Source organism: Ochotona princeps, chromosome 7, assembly GCF_030435755.1.
Source record: "Ochotona princeps isolate mOchPri1 chromosome 7, mOchPri1.hap1, whole genome shotgun sequence".
Lineage (NCBI taxonomy): Eukaryota > Metazoa > Chordata > Mammalia > Lagomorpha > Ochotonidae > Ochotona > Ochotona princeps.
In genome coordinates this window covers 57,161,910-57,186,741 of record NC_080838.1, presented here as the reverse complement: position 1 = coordinate 57,186,741, position 24,832 = coordinate 57,161,910, and the positions used below count along the sequence as shown (strand labels likewise).

The 24,832-nt window shown below is 43.7% G+C and overlaps 1 protein-coding gene across 2 annotated transcripts in view; it reads right to left on the bottom strand.

Annotated features, from left to right (window-relative positions):
• ABCG2 (ATP binding cassette subfamily G member 2 (Junior blood group)) overlaps positions 1-24,832 on the bottom strand; it is a 60,782-nt gene that overhangs the window by 34,744 nt on the left and 1,206 nt on the right. Inside the window, exons 1-2 of one of the 2 annotated variants that reach the window (XM_058667056.1) lie at positions 4,632-4,768; positions 1,155-1,354 (exon numbers count right to left, since the gene is read on the bottom strand). In XM_058667056.1, coding sequence (XP_058523039.1) covers positions 1,155-1,354 — 200 coding nt within the window. In that variant the 5' untranslated portion in view covers positions 4,632-4,768. Of the gene's footprint in view, positions 1-1,154; positions 1,355-4,631; positions 4,769-24,832 lie in introns of those variants that run through there. The other variant, XM_058667055.1, reaches the window with a different exon arrangement.

Below are 24,832 nucleotides of genomic sequence, written 5' to 3'. Positions count from 1 at the left end.
AACTGGGTTCCTTCCTCCTACACAGGTGGCCTGGATGGAGTCCTGGGCGCCTAGCTTTAGTGTGACATAGACATGGCTGTTGAAGGTATTTAGAGAGTAAACAAGCAAACAGATCTCTGTCTTAGTTTTTGTCTCTTTGCCTTTCAAACATACAAAAAAATCACTAAAATATAATAAACTGCATTCATTTTGATTCTAAACTCTCATTAATTCAGACTTCCACAATATAACTTAAACTGAACTACAGTTATCTTAGATGTAAATACATCTGCCTGTCTGTACAACAGAGAGAGTACTAAGGCAAGTTCACTGCTAAGAGTAACAGACTATTCACTTAAAACAGGCCTATTTAAAAATCAAAGTACTTGATAAGTATTCCAAGGAAGTGTTTACTTCCTTGTTCCTAGAACATAAAGAACATTATAAAACGTCCAAGCACCTGACGTGGAAAGTATATTAGGAAGTGTTCCTTTTCACAAATTAGAAAACGGAAGCTCATACACAGAAATCATTTCCACCAGGAACAGATGCTGAACCTAGTGGCTGAGATGCCCACATCAGAGTAGCTGGTGTGGTTTCTGTCGCTGGCTCCTGTCTCCAACTTCCAGACAATGCCACAGCATGGAAAGTAGTGGTGACCGCTCAAGAAACTGGGTCTCTGGGCAGGACCCAGTCATTGTGGCTACTTAGGAAGTAAACCAGTAAGTGAGAGCACGCTTTGTCTCTGTCTTTCTGCCTCTCAAATAAATAAATAAGATTTTTAAGTAAATAAGGAAAATAAAAACTATCACCACCATCAAAAAAAAAAAAAAAGCAGTAACTCATATAGCCAGCCTCTTTTCACCAAAACACCAAATTCATCTAGGGAAAGGCAAATGACACATCAATTATTCAGTCTCCCAAGCACAAGATAATGTACATGGTACAGTTTTTAAAACAGTTTGGCAGATCCTCTGAATTTAAACATAAATCTAACCCATAACCCGACCATTGTACTGCCAGTCTAAAGAAATGAAAGTGTGTGTGGGTGGGTGGGTGGGTGTGTATACAAAGACCTGCACATGAAAGCCCAAGGCAGCTTTACTGTTAAGAGGCACAACTACAAAGTTCATTTTAGGTCAATAAAGCACCTAATAAAAAGTTCAGGCACATACCTAATGTCTGACAGCACCACTTTATCAACTGTTTTTCGACCACAGAAGCCACTCTTCACTTTGACTCTATAGCAGATGTTGTGAAAACTTAACACAGATCGTTCAGTCACAGTCTTCAGGTCATTGGAGGTCGTCCCAGGGAGGCCATTGCTGTTTCTTTCTGACATGGGCACAGAAATCTGGACATCGCTAGAAGACATCTGTGGGAGAGGCGATGGGGGAAACAAGCCTAAGTTGTTAGTCCAAATACATAAGACTACAAACACCAGGTAACAACACACTGACACTGAATCCATTGGAAACTGGGCTGCCAGGCGTAGCTTTGCTTCCAATGAGCTGCCCACTTCACTGGAAAAAGAGCACCCTTACAAGAAATCTCTAGTAAGTAGATGGATCCTTGAAAGTAACTAGGAAGGCTATAAAGATGACTCAAAACTCGTTAAGCAGGAAAATAGGGTGGGAGTTTAGCCTGTTGGGCTTGCAGAGAATATTGGAATACAACTCAAACTCAGATACAGACTATATGATCACCCCTGTTGGACACTGTGTGTATATATATATATATATATATATATATATATATATATATATATTTTTTTTTTTTTTTTTTTTTTTTTTTACCTCTGAAGCTTATAGCATCATTGTCATGCTCAGTCAAGTAGGCAAAGCAGGAGTGGTTTCTCTGAATTAGAGCTCCAGATCCTGTGGCTAAGGTTGTCAGGCACCTTCAGTTACCTAAAGCATACCCCCAAACATTTGCAGTGATATCATCATTTTCTTAATGGACAAACATACTTAGATTTTGGAATGACTTAATAGTAACTGTGGGGCTCAGTGCAATGGCCTAGTAGCTAGATTCTCACTTTGTATGCGCCAGGATCCCATATAGATGCCAATTCACATCCCTGCTGCTCCACTCCTGTCCAGCTCCCTGCATGTGGCCTGGGAAGGCAGCAGAGGATGGGCCAAAGCCTTGGGACCCTGCGTCTGCATGGGAGACCTGGAAGAAGCTCCTGGCTTCTTAGCTCTGGCCCTTAAAGTGACTTAGGGAATGAACCAGCGGAGGGAAGATGTGTAAATCCTCCTTTCCAATTAATATAAAACATTAAAAAAAAAAAGTAACTGAAAAATCATTAAGGAAATCAAAGCAAAATCAAAAGCTCAGGATTTTAAAACAAAAACTGAATATTAATAAACATACAAATGAATTACACTTCACCAAACAAGTTACAAAAGAGCCTCTAAGAAGATTTAACTACAGGGGGCAGGCATTGTATAGTGAGTAAAGCCACCACTTGTGATGCCAATAACCCACAGAGGTGCCAGTTTGTGTCCCAGCTGCTTTACTTCCTACTCAGCTTCCTGGGAAAATACTGGAACATGGACCAATGACTTCGTCCCCTTCATCCATGTAGCCGACTGGAATGAAATCCCTGGCTCCTGGTTTGGGCCAGGAATTAAAAATGTGTCTGTTTGAAAACTATATATGTAGCAAGAGCAAGGCTGAGATAGAGAGGAAAAGAGATCTTCCATCCACTGGTTCAATCCCCATACAGCCACAGTGACCTGGACCAAGCCAGGTAGAAGCCAGGAGCCAGGAATTCCAACCAGGCCTCCCACGAGGGTGACTGGGACCCAAGGTTTTGGGCCATCATGCTTTCCCAGAAATATTCACAGAAAGCTCAATAGGAAGTGAAGCAGCAGGTGACTGGCACTCAGTAGGGATGCTAGCATATCAGGGGGTCACTTAACCCACTGCTTTGCAACACAGTTTTTTGATTTTTAAAAGCTAAAGCATTTCCCCTCCGCCTAAGCTATTGCAGACACATGGTTATCTCAAGAGCAACAATAAAAACAAAGCTGTACAGTAACTGCTGGAAGAGTTCTCATCAATGAGAACAAACCAGCCAGGACTCACAGAATCAAAACTCTGAAAAGAAGGGGCAGCAAAGGTGCCAAGAAGCCATTCAAGCCACCTGCACACACTCCACACACACACACACACATGCACACACACACACACACACACACACACAGGGCACAGCTGAGAACAGCCAAGCAAAAACAAACTGCTAGAGGCCACTTTCTTCACCTCTAGTGATTCTGGGTAACACTGTGCTTAGCAGACAACACTTGGATTTGTGCTCGCAAGGAGAGGCCCTGGAATACTCCTGCTTCTGAAAGCATAAAAGGGAGCCAAAAAAAAGGCATGTGTGGTGGGGAGCAGAGCAGCCTCTAGTCAATCAGACACGTGTGCTAGAAGGAAGTGGCATCTGCTGTCAAAGAGAGTCTCATCCACATGTTCAATCAGGAATTACCCAGGAAAACGGAGCCCAAAGCTCCAGAAATGAAGTCAAAGTAGTAGATCCACAGGTAGCTCAGACATTCACAATAGAACAACTTAGGGACCAGCATTGTGGCATGGTGGGTAAAGTCACTGCCTGCACCAGGTTTTGTCCCTGCTGCTCCACTTCTGATCCAGTTCCCTGCTAAGGTGTCTGGGAAAAAGATCAGAAAAAAAGCCCACATGTCTACCCAAAAGGAGCTCCTGGCTTCAGCCTGGCCCAGCCCCGGCCACTGTAGTCAGTTGGGTAGTGAACCAATGGACAAAAACTCTCTTATTGCCTCTCTCTGTATAATTCTTTCAAACAATTAAGTAAGTCTTAAAACAAATAATTAATATATCCATGAAAATAAATGAAAAAGGCATGATGTTACTAAAATCTGCTAAAAAAAACCAAAATTTAAAATTCAAAAAAATCAAAATAATAAAAAAGAAAAACAATTAAATCCAGCAGATGAATTTAAAGCAATTTAAACACAGATTAAGAAAAAAATTAACTTATGAACTCAGAACCAGTACCGCTGATGAAAATAATGAATGGTGAAAATAAATAAAAAAAAAAGCTAAGTTCTCCATACAAAAAAGAACAACAACTATATAAAAGAGCTAGGGTCCGGCACGACCTTGAACACGCCGGGATCCCATGTGGCGCCGGTTCTAATCCCAGCAGCCCCGCTTCCCATCAGCTCCCTGCTTGTGGCCTGGGAAAGCAGTTGAGGATGGCCCAAAAGATTTGGGACCCTGCACCCGCGTGGGAGAATGGACAAAGCTCCTGGCTTCGGATTGGCACAGCTCCAGCCGTTGCAGCCTCTTGGGGAGTGAACCATCAGACGGAAGATCTTCTGGTCTCTTTTCTCTGTATATCTGCCTTTCCAATAGAAATAAATAAAGCTTTACAAAAAAAAGAGAGAGAGCTAATGAAACATAAGGGATTATGATCAAACAGGTTTGCCTTATGTATAACCATAGGGGAGAAAAACAAAACAGAAGCTGTCAGGTTATCGGGCTACAGATTGAAGTGGCTCCAGGAACCCACAGCAGGATACACAAAACCACACCTATGCCTCTCAGAGTTCAACTGCCAAAACCCACAGGACTGGCCAAAAAAATTGCTCCTACACCCCAAAACTTACCGTTTACAACACTCTGCTTTGCAAGCCGGGGGAAGTCGGAAACCACATAAACATTGACACCTGGGAAATGAGACACAAATCGTTGCATTTTACTTAATGAACACACAGCCTGTAATAATTAGCCAGCATCCTATCCTGGAAGCAATGAAAGGAATGTGTGAACTTTACACTGTGAAGTCAGAAACCAGGTAAAGCCTTTTCCTTCAGTCTTCAGAAACCCAGCGGGGCCGATTCAAGCAGCAGCAACCCCATCTCCTGCTGTAGATCCCACCTGATGCTCAGCCACTGGGAACACCTGCTAGCCTTCTCCCAAGCCTTGCGATGACAACCACACAGCACCCTGCCGGAACGGAAGCCATCGGCTACACATGGAGGCTTGCAACAGATGTTCCTGAGGCTTCGCACCAATAAAACATCATCATACAGGCCGACACAAGACTCAGGGCAAAGTCTGATAGATACGGAACAATTTGGAAGTGTGTGTGTGTGTGTGTGTGTGTGTGTGTGAGAGAGAGAGAGAGAGAGAGAGATAAAGTTCACCTTCTCCTACGGGAGTTGAAAGGCCTTAGTAACCCTTGAGTCACAAACCCAGGGAGCAACTCAGGTATAAACCAAGAGCATGTTAGGCAGCTGAAACCTGTGCTATCAGGAAAATGGGATTTTAAAATTAAAGATATGGGCCCAATGCAGTAGCCTAGCGGCTAAAGTCCTTGCCTTGCACACGCCAGGATCCCATATGGGCACCCGTTCTGATCCTAGCAGCCCCACTTCCCATCAAGCTCTCTGCTTGTGACATGGGAAAGCAGTCAAGGATGGCCCAAAGCCTTGGAACCCTGCACCAGCATGGGAGACCTGGAAAAAGCTCCTGGCTCCTGGCTTTGGATCAGCACAGCTCCAGCCATTGTGGCCACTCGGGGAGTGAATCATCAGATGGAAGATATTCCTCTCTGTCTCTGCTCTCTTTATATCTAACTTTCCAATAAAAACAAAGAAAAATAAATCATATATAGATAGACAATATATATACTTTAAAAATTACAAGTAAAGATACAAAACCTCAGCAGCGTACTAATTTCAAAGTGCCAATATCTCATCAAGATGTTACTATGTGACTCACAAAAGTTATTAAATACCTTCAACTCAAATACTCCCGAAGGCAACAGACTTCTGGTCATAGGTCTTTGTTCTCACTGCATTAGCTCCCGCTGGATTAATCATCACTCTTTTATGTAAAGAAAAATGCCAAAACCACAAATGGATGTCTCACTCTGAAAACTGATTCCCTTGAACTGCTGTGGTGGTGCAGCCAGTTAAGCCAGTGCCTGCAATGACAGAACTGGTTCAAGTCACGGCTGCTCCACTTCCAATCCAACTCCCTGCTAATACACTTGGGTAAGCAGATGATGTTGCCCCAAGTACTTGGGCCCCTGTATCCACATTGGAGACCTACATGGTGTTCCAGACTCCTGGATTCAGTCTGGTTCAGTCCTGGCTGTTGCTGCCATTTGGGGAATGAAACAGCAGATAGAAGATTCTCTGTCTCTTCCTCTGCCTGCCTTTCAAATAGATAAATACTTATAAGAGAAAAAAAAGTCTGCCTCCTACCACTTTGCTGCAGTGCCATGGCTTCCAGAGGACATGCTAATCTTCGGGGGATAAAAATCTTTTATCTTCTATTTTTCTCTGAATATCATTCTCTGAGTCTCAGACCCACTGCAAAAACTTTAGCTAACTCTCAGGCAAGAGTGGCACAAGGGGCTCTCAGGTGCCCTGAACACAGCCTCCTCAGATTATGCAGCCTCAGCCTAAGCCAACTTGAAAATGTCACCAAACAAAATCAAGAGGCTTCCCAACAAAAGCCTTTCTCCCTCCCCAGCTGTCCCTGTTCAGCCAATCCACTTGCGTCATCACCTCTCCTCTCTCTCTTCTAGCTTATATATCACCAGCACAGCCACATTTTTACTTTTGGGAAAAGGAAAAAAAAAGTTTGGGCATTTTTCTTCAATACATGCTGGCAGATGTATAATAAATGATCACCTGTGGACAGGCATTGGGTGCAGCGGCTTTAGCAGCTGTTTCAGATGCCTGCATTTCCCATCAAGATACCTGACCAATCCTAGGCACTCTGCACTTCCAATCCAGCTTCCACTACTGCACCTGAGAAGTAGCACCTAATGGCCCAAGTGCTTGGGTTCCTGCCACTGACACAGGAGATCCAGGTGGATTCTGGATCCTGGATCCTGCATTCAGCCCGGCCTGGATCAGGCTGGAGAGTGAGCCCAGCAAGGAAGATCAATCAATCTCTCTACCTCTCTGTGTCACTCTGCCCTTCAATTAAATCTTCAAAACACAAACACAATCTGCATTTTAAAATAACACATTCTTTTTAATTTTTTTTATTGGAAAGACACATTTATAGAGATGAGAGACAAAGAGAAAGATCTTTCATGCACTGGTTCACTCCCGAAAAGGCCACAATGGAAGGAGATGAGCCAACCCAAAGCCAGGAGCCTGGAGCCTCTTCTAGGTCTCCCACACGAGTGCAGGGTCCCAAGGCTGAAGGCCATCCTTACTGTTTTCTCAGGCCACAAGCAGGGAGCTGGGTAGGAGATACAGCAGCCGAGACAAGAGCCAGCACTCACATGGGATGCCGGTACGTGCAAGGCAAGGATTTAGCCACTGAGCCATCACCTTGGGCACTATCTCTTGCATTTTATCTGTCTATTCTCCATGAGCAGGTTTTCAGGGTGTCACAGACCTTGCCTGCCATGTCCACAGCTAATGATGTATTAGGGTTTGAAAGCTGCTCAGTAATGCAGTTTGGGAGTAAATATGAGCTGCCCCACTTAGGCCCCACGTTATTACAGCAGAGCAATCTGGGGTACACAGCACAATTTGGCACAGACAGGACCAGACTTCATCAGGGGAAGGTCTACATGGTGGGACAGAAAGGAACATGGAAGCCTTTTCATCTGGCATATGGTGGCACAGGATGAGGTTTCAGTAAACAACACAGCACATAATCGGGGAGCTACTAAGAGTGTAATGAATTGACAGTCTCATCACTACCATGATGTAGCCCAACGCATTACCCACGTGTTTGCACTGATGCTGGTGTGAACACACCAACTGTGCAGCCAGCTAGCTGCCTGAAAGGACAGCACATGCAATTAATCACCTCATGCTTAATGAAAAAAGAAACAACTCTTACTGGTTAATGTGATTAGCATACTACACTGTTGACATTCTAGAGTATACTCCCTCTATTTAAAAAGTCTACTGTGAAACAATATGCCAGGTTACTTCAGCAGTAACATTCTAAATCTGGGGCTTGCCATGTATTTTGATTGCATCTGTTTCTCTTGTGCTTATCTGGTTTATTGTGGTCCCACAGGCAATAACCTGGACCATATGTGGATGTCCCATGCAGCCTGGGTGTGAATAGTCTACAGCATCTCAGAACAGGTGTAAGGACGCTCTGTGATGGGGAAGTCAACTACCTTTTTAAAACAACACTCCGTGGGGGCCAGTGTCATCACAAGGTGAGTGAAGCCACTGCCCGCAAAGCCAGCACCAGCTGGAGTCCCAGCTATTACACTTTCAATCCAACTCCCTGCAAATGAGCCTGGAAAAGCAGCAGCAGATGGTCCAAGAACTTCAGAGAACTGGATGGAGTTCCTGGCTCCTGGCTTAGCCCTAGCCACTATGGCCATTTGGGCAGTGAATCAACAGATGAAAGAACAAATTTTCTCCCTTTCTTTCTGCCCACTCCTCTATGCAACTCTGGCTTTCAAATAAACTAAATCTTAAAAAAAAAAAATAAATAAAACAGTATTCCTGTTGCTGTATAGAGAAGCAAGGGCAAGGAAAAGCCAATGTTATGAGGTTACTGCAGAATACTTGTTTGGCAATGCAGACAGCGGGGCAGAGGGAACAGCAAGTTCTATTCTAGTTTAGAAAGGGGTGAACGTCTATTTAAAAAAAAAAGAGCTATAGACAGACTTTCAGGGGAGCCAAACCTCTCCATTCTCTGGGTTCTTCATCATGCAAAAATACACTGTCCCAAGGTTTTCTTAAATGCCACCTTAAAGAAAGAAAACTCTCCTTCCCTCTCCCCTTTGGGTTCTCCCTCCCAGGCCCTGGGAATGAAACTGACAACCGATGAACAAGAGGGAAAAGAAGTCTAAGTACACAAGTGAGCTTCACAAAGACATGAGGTTTCAGAAGCATCCAGATGACAGAATTGTCTACCACCTTGAACTAAAGGGAAGGGCTGGGGAAGGGACTTCTAGTGGCAAGGAGAAGGAAGGAACCATTAAGCAAAGGTTACTTTGCCATGCAACTAAATCTCTGGTGAAAAGACAACCCTGAACATAGAAAATTCCTTTATAAATATGTTTACTTTTTAGAAAGGAAATCTATTTATTTGAAAGATCTTCCACCCACAGATTCAACAGCTAGTTCTGGGCAAGGCCAAAGCCAGGAGCAAAGACCTTGACACTGGTCTCCCATCACCTCAACTGCTTGGGGCAACACCCCCTGCTTCCCAGGCTCATTACTGGAGAGCCAGAGCAGAAGCAGAGCAGTTGCTGATGTAAGATGCCTGCTAGGCAAGCAGAGGTTTACCAACAGCGCTGACCCCCACATGCTGACTTCCATTACAGAAGGGTATACAGGTATCCCGTGCAGGTGCTTAGCAGAAGGTAAAGAACTCTGCAGTACCCACAGTTGTCAAGTGACTTCTAGAAATAATCCAAAGAAGTCTGGTTAGAGGCAGTATTTTCCTGGCACTAACCACCACCCCCTGGAATCACACTGAGCAAGCTGCTTCTGATGCGGCCTCAGGAGGCGTACTCTGCCTGTGCAGTCTGACACAGCCATCTCTTGGCAGCTCCAATGAATGTCAAACTCAGTGTAGACCTTTGTCTTCAGCCTGCCTCCCCCTGCCTTTGACCTTTTCAAATAATCTTGCCCGAGTTGCTACTTTAGTCAAGCATTCCCCATAACACAGACACAAATACAGGCAGCCTCCTCTCCCTCCCATCCTCCTGGTGACAGATGCTCCTAGCAGGTGGCTCAGGACACACCCACACACAAAGCAAGTGACCTGCCAGTCTAGAGTCCACAGGACAGAGCCTGGAGCAGCCCACAGTGGCGTGAGCAGGGAAGCAGGCAAGCAGGCAAGTGGTGGTTATTCCCAGCTTAAGGCATCTGAATTCCTGTAACTCCTTATCTGTCTAGAAGCTGAGCCTCTAGTTGCATAAACGCCCTGAGCAGGAACAGCCAGGAAAGATTAGCTCTCCTCACAGACCAGGGTTATAAAACTCTCCCCAGATGCCCACCCATTCATCCTTCCTGAAAGTCACATTTATCCTAGAAATGCTTCGTATCTCTGTCTGTTAAAATAATATCCAAAGCCAAATGTTATGCCCCTTAGAGTCCATTTTCCCCCTCTGAACCTGTGATTAAATCTCTCTCTTCCAGCTCATCTCCTCGGTCACTTTAATCTTCATGCTCCCCAGGCAGTAAAAATCTACTACAGAGAAGTCCCAAATTAAGCTGTGAGGCCAATGTTCAAAAGTCAGAGAGCAGCAGACACCAGCAGAGTACAGAACTTGAGAAAGGATAGTGAGTTCCTTCATTCCCACAAACTATAAACCACTACACTTGCAGAAAACGATCTGGTGCTTGTTGGGCAAGCAGTCTACAAAGCAGCACCCAAACAAGTGACTCCCTTTATGTACTGAGGGCCATTGTATGGACTCAAACCAAAAAGGATTCAAATCTATTTCTACTTCCTTTGGTGACATGCAAGGAAGAATGGGACACTCTCCATCAGACATATGAGATTGCCACCTGAATTTTTTTTAACATTATTTCATTCCAATTCATTTAAGTTCAAGTAGTCCCATGTGACTGGTAGCTACTACATGGGACAGTACAGGTCCTGACAGTTGACCTTTTTTTTAAAAAAATTATGAACCATTTGCAAATGATAATCTGCTTGATTGCTACAATAATAATGTTTGGTCATGTTCCAGTAATTGTTATAGGCACAGGTTGTTGACCTGTAAGAAACAGTACTTGTTGCTTGGTTACTTATAAACAAAGCAACTTTACAATCACATAAAAGATACATAGATCAGCTGTTCTTGCATCAAAACAAATTCCTTTCTGAGTTTCAAAAACAGTATAAAATGATGGTAGTATTTTATTTCTTTAAAAATAGGAAAGTGCTTTTGAAAAAAAGCAAAATTGCTGGATACTTCCGGGTGATAATAACAAATCTATAAAGTGAGCAAATGCACTAGTTGCTGAAAACAAAAGGCTGGTTTTTTTAGAACTCCCTTTTAAACAGTTGTTAAACTAAACCCAATTCTATTTCTCAAAGAAAATTGGTAAGTCCCAAAGAATTAAACCTCATCTCTATTTCTAAAGAGATTACATAGTTAAAAAACAAAATTCTGTGGACCCAAATCTATTATTCCCACAATGTTACACCATTTTGGTCACAACTACAAATACCAATGAGAAGTCAATAAAATAACAACAGTAACAATTTACCTGCCAGGGTCTTCCTATAAAAGTCCCAAAGATCCCCATCAATGTCTTCAGTCCCAAGCTCACACCTTTAGTATCTGCTCTTTCAAGCACACCTTACCAGCTGGTCACAGGGCAGGAACTTTTGCTATCCTACCCCTTGTCCTCAGCACCTCCCATATTTGTTTTTCTTCTTTATTCTTTTTATAGGAAGTCAAATATACAGAGATGCACAGAGGAAGATCTTCCATCTGCTAGTTCACTCCCCAAGTGGCTGCAATGGCTGGAGCTGAACCAATCCAAAGCCAGGAGCCAGGAGCTTCTTCCAGGTCTCTCACATTGGTGCAGGGTCCCAACTGTTTGAGCTATCCTCTACTGCTTTCCCAGGCCACAAGCAGCAAGCTGGATAGGAAGCAGAGCAGCCAGGGATGCCCATACGGGGATTGTCGCAGAAACGGGTGAGGATTTAGCCTCTAAACTATCACGCCAAGCCCAGCACCGTCCTTATTCTATTAAGCGCACATTTACTGAACCATTTCATTCACACTGCTCCGTAAATGTCCAATTTCCCAGACATGTTTGCATTCACAAGTTTCCTGCCTACTGATGTGAACTCCCGTAATAGCAGGGACACAAGACCCGCCTTCAGATCACAGATCCTCTTCTACCTGTTGCAGAGTGACTTAAAGACATGATAAACACAAATAAGATAAATTCACTAGCAACCAAATTAAGGAGTAGATTCTCTGGACTACTCTGGAGAACTGAGACTCAGGTACGATTACTGCACAAAATTTAAAAAGACAAAGGGCAGGTGTTTAGCCTTGTGGTTAGGACACTACTGAGTTCCATTCCTGACTCCAACTTCCAGCTTACACTGATCCTAGAAGGGTGATGCTGCCAGTAACTGGGTCTTTGTAACCCACATGAACAACTCGACAGAGCTCCCAGCTCCTGGTGTCATCCCTGGACAGTTGAGGGCACGTGGGGTGTAGACCAGCCAACAGGTACTGACACCATCTGTCTCTCTGCCCTTCAGAGAAGCAAGAAACAAAGGGAGAGGAGGAAGGAGTGAATAAAGGGACACATGCAAACATACACATATGGAGTGACAATGTGTGTCCCAGATATTTAGCTTCCAATTTTCAAAGGTAAGAATAAACCCTAAATAATGCCTCCTAAGAACCCAATGTGCTAAAGTTCAAAGAAATTGGAATTGTTGGGACCAGTGAGTTGGTTCAACTAGTTAATCCTCCACCTCCAAGCACAGCACCCCATACAGGTGCTAGTTCATGTCCCAGCTGCTCCACTCCATATCCATTCCCTGCTTGTGGCCTGGGAAAGCAGTAGAGGATGGCCCAAAGTCTTGGGACCCTGCCCCTGTGTGGGAGACCCAGAAGAAGCTCCTGGTTTCAAATCAGCTCGGCTCTGGCTTTTATAGCCATGTGGGGAGTGAACCAGCAGATGCAAGATCTTTCTCTCTGTCTCTGTTCTCTGTAAATCTGACTTTCCAATAAAAAAAATTAATGAATCTTTGGGAAAGGACATTCCCTACATTAATCCTGGCAACCTCACAGCACCTAACAACTGAAAGAGTAAGAGCCAAGAGGCAGGGAGTGTCTAGTCTGACCAAGTAGCTAAGAAAGCAAAAAGAGAAGCACCAGTTGCAGCAGGACATGAGGAACCCTTACACTAGAAGAAGTGTTGGGAAATGCAGAGTTTGTTACTCTGCATTCTAGCTCTCAGAGAGGCAGCAAGAAAATGAGGCTCAGCTGAGGTACTGAGGGGTGGCAGCTAACCCACTGCTTGGTATATCCGCATCTCCCAGCAGCTCAGTTTTCAGTCCAGGTCTCTGCTAACACTCCTGGGAAAGCAGCAGCAGATGCTCCCTGCCACCCACACTGGAGACCCAGCTGGAGTCCCAGCCTCCTGACTTCAGCTTGGCTCAGCCCTGACTATTTGCAAGCATTTGAGGAGTGAACCAACAAACAAAATTAAGTCTGTGTCTCTGTAACCCTGCCTTTCAAATAAAGGAGCTGTAAGTGGTGGGGTAGGGGGAGAAGAGGATAAGATACAGAGATCAACAAAGGCCATTAAAGGGTGGCAGTGTCTGCGTTAGGAGCCTGGGGGACACTACACCTTCTCCACCGGCTCCGTACACATCCTAGTCACTGATCTCTCCACCACCGACAAAGTCAGCAAGGGAGCTATGGGAAATCCATGGCTTTGTACCAAAAAAGAAAAAGTCTGTTTGTACAGGGCACCCTAGGTCAGTGCCATGCACCATTCAGACTGACCCTCACTGTTTTCGGGTCACATTTACTGGACCCGTGTTAACAGGGAAGGCTGTTAAAAACAGTAACTCTCCCTCTGTTGGTACAGCAACATTCAGACTTGTGAAAATGTATGCAGTCAGGGAACCACCATACCTGAGGAGGATTGCTGCCATCACCCCTAAATAGCGGTCTCTGTTTCCCATCCCTTTCATCTCTCAGTATAACCTGAATCCTCTCTTTAAATACACACAACTGCAGGCATCTTCATGTGACTTTTTTTTTTCATTTTACATTCCAACAAGACCTGTGAGAATGTCATCCAGATTGTTTCCAACTGTGATATAAAAGGGACATGTTGGTCTAGAAAACACCTAGTCAAGGGCCCCGTGTAATAGCTCAGTGGCTAAATCCTTGCGTTGCATATGCCAGGATCCCATATCGGCACTGGTTCATGTTCTTTCTGCTCCACTTCCCTTCCAGCTCCCTGCTTGTGGCCTGGGACAGCAGTTGAAGATGGCTTACAGCCTTTAGATCCTGCACCCATATGCAAGACCCAGAAGAAACTCCTGGTTTCTTGCTTCAGTTTGGCTCAGGCCTGGCAGTTGCAGCCACTTGGGGAGTGAACCAGCAGGCAGAAGATCTTTCTCTCTGTATCTCCTTCTCTCCATATATCTGCCTTTCTAATAAGAAAAATAATTATTTTTAAAAATCCTAGTCAATAGTAAATAAAATGATCCAGACTAAGTATAATCGACATGTGTGTTACATCCCAGATGCTCTTATCTACAATTTGGTCAGCAATTTCCTACTGAGATGTCAATGTCCCATTCCTAAGGCTGTCTAGAAAAAGTTCCCTAATTCATTCTAGCACAGGTGGGGCTTGAATCATTCTGCCTTGGAAAATACCAGCCACATGACCTTGGGAGAAGTACTCAGCTTCTCCACACTTGTTTCTCCTCTGTAAATCCAATTCTTTACTTACTAGCATTATGAAAGGGGCAATCAAAGACTCTTGAAGATCAAAAGGAAAACAGAGGAAGAGGCAAGAGCCAAGCCAAGTCTGGTTAGAGTCCAAGGGAAGCTGGAAAGCACTGGGTCATTAACTCCACTCTTCTTCCCCAAGAGTCCACCTGCTACAGTAAGGTCAACAGGTCAGTTCCCTGCCTGCTTTTAATTCAATAATCATCCTCTCAATGACACTCACAATGATGAATAGAACAGCAAGTGAGCAAACAAAGTAGGTGAGTGTGTGTGTGTGTGTGTGTGTGTACCTTCCACAAGATCCTCCAGGGGTCCAGCTTTATTGACAGGGACTGCTGTGAGTATAGGCATCACCTGGCCCTATGCAATGCCTCACCGTACACGAGGTACTACGTCACTGCTAGCATGGCCAAAGTAAACAGGGGTTCAAAACTTAATGGAAATCTTTTATCACTATCAATTCAGTCAACAGGTGCTAAAATGATAGTTAAAATAGAGATGAGGCCCCTAGTTTCTGAATATTTTTTTAAATACATGGGAAACAAAGATTCTGCCTAAACCCTTTAACAATGAACGAGCCCCAAAGACTTGATCCACCCAAAATAAGAGAAAAGTGTGAATCTCAGGATATTTGTATTCCATCCTTTCAGATACACTCAGCAATTAGGATGCAGCTTAACTAAGTTATAAGGCTAATAAGACATCCCAGGGTTCTTATCACCTAATAAATAGTAGCTCACAGGGGCAGTTTGTGGGCACTCACTGGTCATCACTTGTAAGAAAGAGAGGAGAAGAACAGGGAGGAGAGGGGAAGGGAGGAAAAAGACAGGAGAAGAAAGGAGAAGTTGAAACATGAAAAATGCAAAATGAACCTGGAACTTTTTTTTACTGGATACCAGAAAGTAAGGAAATGTTTTGCTGACTGTTTGTTTTTTGAAAAACAATAGCTGGAACAATCTGAGCACTAAATTATACAGAGCTAATATCGGACTGTCACCTACGTAATAACACATACATCCATGAGTACTGGCCCAAATCGCTGCAGAAGGCACAAGCATTTTGCATGAGTGTTAAGAAGCAGCCTGGGACTCCTGTGCCTCGTACTGCAGTGTCTGGATTCAAGGCCCAGATTGGTTTCCAAGGGCAGCTTCCTGCTAATACGCACACCTGGGTGACAGCAGGTGACACATGGCTTAGGTATTCAGGTTCTCAACATACATGTGGAAGACGTGGGCTACACTGGGGGAATTTGGGGAATGAACCACCAGATGGAAGATCTGTATCTGTCCCTCTCTGTATGTCTTCTATTCAGACCAATTTTAACATAACTAGTGAAATCAACAAGCAGGAAGAAGAGACAAAATGTAAAAGGAATCAAAGGAAAAAAATGTGAGAGCCACTATGAGAGCTACATAATGCAATGTACATATTTGACCAGTGGATGCTAAAACTAACAAATGAAAATTTAAGAAGAGGAGGGTGTGTGCCCTTCCACTTAAGACACCACTTAAGGTGCCACCTCTTGCTTCAAAAGTGACTGGGTTCTGATTTCCCAGCTGTGCTCTAAGGCTTTCTATTGATGCTAACAGACAGCAGTGCTGGCTCAAGTGATCAATTTCCAACATCCACGGGAGAGCTGGGTTGAGCACGCACTCTCTCTCCTCCCTCTCAATTTTTAAAAATAAAGAAGAAACAGGATATTTGTATAGTTCAAGTTTCTCACCCAAGACATCTCTGAATTAGAAAGAAGAAAATGATAACTGTACATGGGGAACCTGGAAGAACTGCTACAGAAGCCCCTAACAGGGTCCACGTCTATCAGTGTGCTGCGAGGCCACCACGGACATCAGGGTTGTGGAAGAAAGTATTCATGAGGCAGACACTGTCACTTAACAAACTAAACCTCCACCTTCAAGCACCAGTTTCCCAAATGATCACTGGTTTATGCCCCACCTGATGCATTTCCCATCTAGCTCTCTCCTAATAATATACCTGGGAAAGAAGAAGAGACTCAAGTCCTCAGGCCCCTGTAGCCAAGTGGAAGACCCAAAAGAAGCTCCTGGCTTTGGAACGCCTCAGCTCCACGCATTTCGTCCATTTGGGGGTGTGAACCGTGGAATGGAAGATCTCTTCCTCTCTGTCTCTCCTCTCTATAAATCTACCTTTCCAGTAAGAATAAATTTAAAAAGTAGATATTTCGGCCCAGCCCAGTAGCCTAGTGACTAAAGTCTTTGCCCGGCACATGCCAGGATCCTATATGGTTGCCAGTTCGTGTCCCGGTGGCCCTGCTTCCCATCCAGCATCCTGACTGTGGCCTGGGAAAGCAAACCTTGCATCCACATAGGAGACCCAGAAGAAACTCCTGGCTCCTAGCTTCAGATCGACTCAGCTCTGGCTGTTGCGGCCACTTGGGGAGTGAATCAGTGGACAGATTTTCCTCTCTGTCTCTCCTCCTCTCTGTTTATCTGACTTTCCAATAAAAATAACTAAATCTTTTTTTAAAAGTAGATATTCATGACACAGTGCAGAGCAGGAAGCCTGACAGCCAATTCCTGGGTTCCTTGAAGGGTTAGAGATAGAGATTCTTGCAGAATGAGTTTGGGACTGAGATGTGCTCATCGCTGTGGTATTCAGTGATAGCGTGTTCTTGAGGGAATTTTGATGACAACAGGTGGGCTCAAGTCAGTCTAGGGTCCACAGGAAAGTGGTTGCTACTTCTCTGCTTGGGGGCCTGGGGTTTAGAGGTTATGTACGGAGGGGACAATGACTCTGTGTGCTCAGTAAAACTGTAGGGCTGATAACACCACTCTCTCAAGTAGGATTCAGGAAGAAAAATTTTACCTGAAGGCAGGAGGCTAGGAGACCAGGATCTGATGGTACCCAGCATTGCATCAAGCTGTGTAACAGCTTGGTTTCACCTTTACCAAGGTTAACATCAGCAGTGTAAGGCAGATAATGCTGCAAGCCCCCACAGGATGCAATGAGATATTTTTTGAGTGGCATTTTTCCCCCAGAAGATAGACAACCTAATCATGCAATTTCATCAAATAATTGCAAATGCAGGCACATCTTACAACTTCACTGACCCTGTGCAGTGTTCTTTGCTAATGTCAAGGTCATCATAAAAAAACAAGACTGAGGAACTGGTAGAGATTGGGCAGATGAAAGCAATTACACATTTAGCAGCTGACTGCAATGTGAGAACCTAGATTTGATCCTGGACAGAAATAGGAAAATGGAATGAGCGAAACACCAACAAAATCTGCAATTCAATCAACAGTATTATAGCATTATACCAATGTTAAGAAAACAATTCAAAAGCTGGTAGTGGAGGCATAATGTTAGACTTAATGTATCTTTGTTCTTCAAATTTTCTTCATCCAAACCTATACAATCAGGACTGATACAGTGGCATAGCACACTAATCCTCCATCCTGTGGTACCGGCATCCCATATGGGCTCTGATTAATCTCTCAGCTGCTCCACTTACCACCCAGCTCCCTGCTTATGGCCTGGGAAAGCAGCAGATGATGACCTAAGTCCTTGTGACCCTGCACCCATGTGGGAGATCAAAAGAGGCTCCTGGGCAGGATTCAGACCAGCTCAGCGTAGGCCCTCACAGCCATTTGGGGTGTGAACCAGTGGATCAAGATCTCTCTTTAGCTCTTCTTCTCTTTGTAAATCTCCCTTTCCAATAAAAATAAATTAAAGGAATCTACACGATCCAATTAAAGTTGTATTCTGGGAAGCAATGTTTTTTTTTTAAAAATAAGAGTTTAAAAAAACACAAGTTCCTTGGTATGCTGCCACATTTATGATTCACCAGAATTCAAATAACTGGATGGCTTTGAGGTCCTTCTAAATCCCTTGAGGGAATATCTTTAGCAAACAGTGAGGGAAAGAGAAACAAGAGGTGTGAGAAACTATCCAATGACTTAGACCTCTTCTCTGTTACATAGAAATTAAGAGGAAGCATGGCAAACTGTAATTGGATGGAAAATTTAACCCATCTGAATGTACCACTTGGAATGTGCCTGTCATATTGCTAGGCCTGTAACATCTCCTGGTATAACTATAGAACTCCTACATATAATAGACTGGAGTAGCATTCTGTGAGCAAAATACACCTTCTCAGGGGATGGAAACCTGTATCTCCACAGGAAATCAAGGCCCAATGAGTAGAAAAGAAACTGTGTGGCAAGAATAAATCCACAAGGTAAGGATCAGTCCCCCAAGATGACTCCTACTGGACGTCAACTCAGGGTTCCCAGAGATGTAATCCTCTGCTGTAAAGGCTCCCAGAACTGATGCTCATGGTACCCAGGCTTAGCAGCACAGGATAATGGGCATCTTCCAGCAAGGACCGGAAGAATGTACACAGGACAAGGTCAGAAAGAGGGCCCAGGGCAGGAGTTTCTCTCCCCATGGGTGGGGATGCAGACACTGATGCACATGCCCATCAAATTCGGTACGTAACAGAGATTTCCCACAAGGCACCAGTGTTTTGGTGCAATAGGTTAATCCACTGCTCGAGACACTGGCTGCTGGGCTTCCCCATCCAGTTCCTAATGTGCCTGGGAAAGCAAGAAAACAGCCCAACCAAGCTCCCTGCTAATGCACCAAAAAAAAAAAAAAAAAATCAGAGGAAAATGGCCTGAGTACTTGGTTCCCTGCCACGTACATGAGAGACTGGAAGGAGTTCCAGGCTCCTGGCTTTCCCTTGGGTCAGCCCAAGCTATTGCAGCAATTGGCAGCAAGAACTAGAGCAGTGAAGATCTCTCTCCCCTCCTCCTCCTCCTCCTGTGTCTTTCAAATAAAAAAATCTTTACTTCTTTGTAATCTGTAATGGCATATTTATATCAGCACAATCTACAACAGCAAAGACATGAAAACAGCCCAGATGGCTTCCAAAGAGGAGTCGATAAAGAAACTGTGGTACATCTACTCCATGGAATACTACCCAGCCATTAAAAAGAATGAAATTCTACATTTGCAACCAAATGGTCCCAACCGGAGACCATTATGCTCAGTGAAACAAGTCAGTCCCAAAGGACAAATACCACATGTTCTCTCAATATAAGGCAACCTTCATGCCAAATATAAGCTCAATAGCTCTTTCAGTACTGTTTTTGCTGCAACTCATTGGTTTTGATGTTTTTGTTTCTATTTCATTTCTTCAAAATAGTTCTTATCTACTCTTAAATTCTTCACTGACTCATAGGTCATAGAGTAGAATCATTTTATTTTCTTTTTCATTTCTTTGTGGCACATTTGTTCATTCAGAAACATCTTATTTAACTTCATGGTGTTGGAAATTTTTTAACTTTATTCCTGTTGATTTAGTTTCATGGCTTTTCATTTAAGGGAATGTATAGTAACTGTGTAATAGAGACTATCATTTTCTGTGAAGATACAATGCAGTATGCATTTCTGCTTTCAGATAAAAAATGGCCACCCAATAAAACTGTTAAACATGTCTTGACAATAGGATGCTGGGCTCTCCACCACTGTCCATACCCGCAATGTCAAGATACACTTAAATAGCAGAATGATGGACTTATGACTGGTCATGAGAGATTATTCTATAGTAATAATATAGGAGGAATCAGTGAGGGAGAGGGAATTTGGGAGAGAAGGGAAACCCCCAAAGCCTATGGAATTGCATCATAAATTTTCTTTTTTTAAATGTGGTCAAAAGGGCTCATTATGAATAAGACAGCTGTTACTCATGAAATTGAGGGGTGGTGAAGTGGCTAGGAGCCTTGTGACAGGAATAGGGACAAAGTACAAATATAATTCACATTATACAGCTGTAACATCACCCTCTTGTTATGAAACAGGAGACAAGGATTAGAAAGACTGCATAGGTTGTGGTTAGGACTTGTTTTTTGTTATTTTGTTCTTTGATTTTTGTTTTTTGTTTTTGTTTTTTTTTTTTAACATACTGGTTACTCAAAACCATGTCAATTCCATAACATTGCAAATTGCTGTTGATGTTATATTGGGACTCTTAATTGACTGTGATGATATTATACCAGCTCTGACTTCGGACCAGAAATGGTCTCCCCAAGAAACTGTTCAACCCATCTGGACAATAAGTAGCTGGACTCCATGCTTAATATATGTTTGCAAGGAAAGAATCTTGATTGAATTTGAACTGTAATGCTGCATCAAGGTGGAGGAATCCACCAGGGGGGAGGGGAGGGGGGGAGGGGGATTCCCAAAGCCTATGAAACTGTCACATAATGCTAAATATTAATTAAAAATAAATAAAAAAAAAAGAAAGATTGCAAAACCAGGTCAGAGGGCAGACAGGCAAAAGTCAGGGTCAGGTGTCTCACACTTCCCTAATCACAGCATGGAATGGCCCAAAAGTCATGGGTAAACCGAATTTCCTACAGTCCTACACTTCTTGCAACTGCATTCCTTACATATTTGTAAGAACAATTAGGCAGAGGCCAATGTGTCCTATAGTGGGTAAAGTCACTGCCTGCATTCCATTATGGGTACTTGTTTGTGTCCCAGCTGCTTCACTTCCAATCCAGCTCCTTGCCAATGGCCTGCAAAAGGTGGCAGAGCATGATCCAAGTGTTTTGGTAAGTAACACCCATGTGGGTGCTGTTACAACCTAAGCGCCTGGCTTTAAGGTTGGCCCAATCCTGGATATTGGAACCACTTGGGTATTGAAGCAGCATATGGGATCTCTCTCTCTCTCCTCCTGTCTCTAACTCTGACTTTCAAATAAATAAATGAAAACCTTTAAAAAGGATAAAAGGATAAAAGACTTAAAGAAAAAAGAACAGTTAGGTACTAGAAGAAAGTTATTAATGATAAAACAAAAGGCACACATCCACCACCTTTGGGATAAAAAAAGGCATCACCCAAAATCAACTTCTATCTCTGTCAGTTTAATGCCCATAGACCTGTGCTACCCAGGATGGCAGCTACTGCCTGCTTGAAATGTGCTCAGTATGAGCTGAAACACACCATATGAACAACACACACATCAGATTTTGAAAAATCACATACAGAGGATTATGCACAAAAAATGGAAATATTTTAATATTTTGTGTACATGTAGTTTAGGAGTCTTCAAAAAGTTCAAGGAAAAATACATATTATTTTTTAAAAAACTATGCCCAGATTTCATAATTTTTGTGCCAAAACTTATAATTTCAGTTCCACAAAAAGTTTTCAGAGTACATTTCTAGAAACAGACTGATGCAGTGTGTCACTTTCCACACCATACTCGACAGTCTCATCTGATCCTCCCAACCATGAGTGAGCCGAGCTGCGCAGGAGACCCCATTGGCTGAACCCTTGAGTGATACAACAGAATGGGGAAACAGCAAAAAACACCAAGAAAAACACCACTCATTCTGGGTCTGTGTGATGGTGGAGTGCGTTAAGCATCCGCCTGCAGCACCACATCCCATATGCCAGTTCCAGTTTCAGTCCTGACTGATGCACGTAAGAAGATGGCAGCAGAGGACCATCCAAATGCTTAGGTCCCAGCACCTATGTGGGGAAGCCAAGGGGAGCTCCTGCCTTCAGGCTTCAGCCAGATGCAGCCCAGCCACTGTAGCCATTTGGGAAGTCAAGCAGCAGATGGGGAGATATCTCTGAGTCTCTCTCTGCCCGCCTCCTCGCTCGCTCTCTCTCCTTAACTCTTTTTAATTGACTTGTATTTGAAAGGCAGCATTACAGAGAAGAGAACGATCTTTCATTTGCTGGTTTGCTCCCCAAATGGCTACAACAAGTCAAGCTGAGCTAATCAGGAGCCATGAGCCTCCTCTCTTTGTCCCACATGGGTACAGGGGCCCAAGGACTTGAACCATCCTTTGCTGCCTTCCCAGTGCACAAGCAGAGAGCTGGATCAGAGTGCAACAACCAAGATTTGACCTGAAGGCCATACGGAACGCCAGCACTTAACCTACAATACCACAGCACTGGCCCCAGAAATAAAATCCTTTCATAGAGAATTCTACACATTCTCAGCACCCTTAGCACTATCCTACTATTCTGGCACCTTCTGCCGACTCATACCTTGCTTAAATAATAATACAGAGAAAGCCAAGGATCAACTCCTACATACACTGGTCAAAGGAAGACTCTGTCCACCATACCTGGAGTGCCTAACCAGAGCCAAAAAGTAACAGAAAGACACTATTCCTAAGACTATCCCTGGATCTCCCACTGCCAATCCATGCAAACATGGTCCTCTTCCTGCCTACACAATGAGTGGCTCTAGGAGTATGTAGAAAATACACCAAAAACCCAGGCAGGCTGGATGGCAAGCAGGCAAAAGGGAGATGGAGAGCGGGCTTGAGGAGCAGTAATAATGGCCAGTTGTTTTTTGTGCCCTCTGAACTCTCCGCTTCCTAAAACCTCCCTACCTGCAAGGCTTTGTCTCAGCTGTGACCAATGTGATAAGCCTGCAATCCGTACACACAGGAGTAAATATCAACTTAGTGAGTATAAGGCTGCACAAAACACTTGCACACAGTCAGCCCCCCAGGGCACACCGTGGCCACTTCCTTTTAGGATTCCAAGTTATCTAATGATCTCTTAATTTGGAAGACCCAGAGAGAGAGAGAGAGAGATCGTCCAGATCTTGGACGGATATAGAAAGAATAAACAATTGAGCTCTTAGATTTTCACTAAAACATCCCAACCCTAACTTACGTAAGCAGCACAGAGGAAACCTTTTTACTAGATGCCAGTTAGTAGTACCAGACACCACGGATGGAGAGAAACACCTGGAGCATCTGAACAACAGGAAGACTTTCTATACCTCTCCAAATTCCAGGTGTGTGCCCCGAGATGCCCCAGCCATCACACAGCAGCATGTGGGACCACAGGGTCTTGGCAGCAAGTGTTTCCCCTAACATAGAATCCGGAAAAGCTCCACCCAGCGGGCTCAGGAAGCCCACAGGCTGTGCAGCACTGCGTGCATTAGGGGACAGCCTCAGGGATGCTCCTGCACCACCACATTCTTCAGCACTCCCATGGGGCCCAGTAAACCCAGGAAAAGCAGCTCTCCACGGCGCTGAGTTTGCCTCTTCTCCTGCACTGAGTTATGGGGGCTGCTTAGTGATAACTTCCAAAATACCACCTGACTCGTCACCAAGGATCCTCCATCTACCCAAGTCTGTCCTCACATGCATCCTCTTGATTGAATTGAAAGGGACATGAGAGAGGCAGCGACAGAAACACAGATCTTCCATCACAGTTCAAACACAAACACACACACACACACACACACACACACACACACACAAATTAGAACAGGCAGAGAACAACAAGGAAAGCTTAGAAACAGACAGGAAACAGTCAACGTGGACTCACAAACACCTTGCTAGGTACGACACAAAGATTAGTTACTCCTCACTAAGGCATTGAAGATTTCTCTGCACACCCCTCCTAAAACTGTTCTGCACCTCAACTGTTGACATATGCCTTGTTAGAGTTATAACCCAGTTTAAACTATCCTAAAATCTGCCAAGTTTAGCAAAATCATGCTTCAACACTATAAACTGCTAAATACTAAAATAAAAATAGACACGAGAGAGCTGAATAGTACCATATAGCCATTTTAAGGTGTATAGAAGCTGGTAGTATATAAATTAAAATTGAAATGTCAATGAAGTAGTCACAGGATGTGGTTAAAAACTTGCATTTTTTAACATATTGGTTACTCAATACCATGTCAATTCATTCCATAATGTTGTAAATTGTCGTTGATGTTATATTGCGGCTTTAACTTGATCGGGATGATATTCTGCCAGCTCTGCCTTCAGACCAGAGATGGTCTCCCCAAGAAACTGTTGAACTTACCTGGACAATAAGATGCTGGACTCTAGGCTTGGTTTACGCTTGCAATGAAAGAATCTTGACTGAATTTGAAATGTAATACAGCAACAAGATGGAGGACTCCACCATGGGGGGAGGGTACAGGGAGGGGTTGGGGGACTTCCAGAGCCTATGAAACTGTGTCACATAATGTAATGTAATTAATAATATATATATATATATAAAAGATTTTTTTTAAAAAGCCCACAACAGCTAGGAACTCCTTTAGGGTCTGGCGGTAGGTGTACTTCTCACTTAAGCCAGTTGGGTTCCCTTCAAATGTGTCTTGTGTGCTTTACAATAAATGCAAAAACAGATTTTGCATTCATTTCAATGCCCTCTTGATGGGAAAGGACATGCTTCCAGGAAATTCCCACCCGGAGACTGGAACAAAGATGCCAAAAAACATTTGCTCCTGCCAATCTGTCTTTTTTTTCCTGAGAGAAGGAGTGTTCATATGCCTAATATTCAGCAAGAAAATACACCACCACATAAAGCTTTTTAAACTACTTGCTGGACTTATAATCTTTTTTTTTTTTTTTGGTCTGAGAC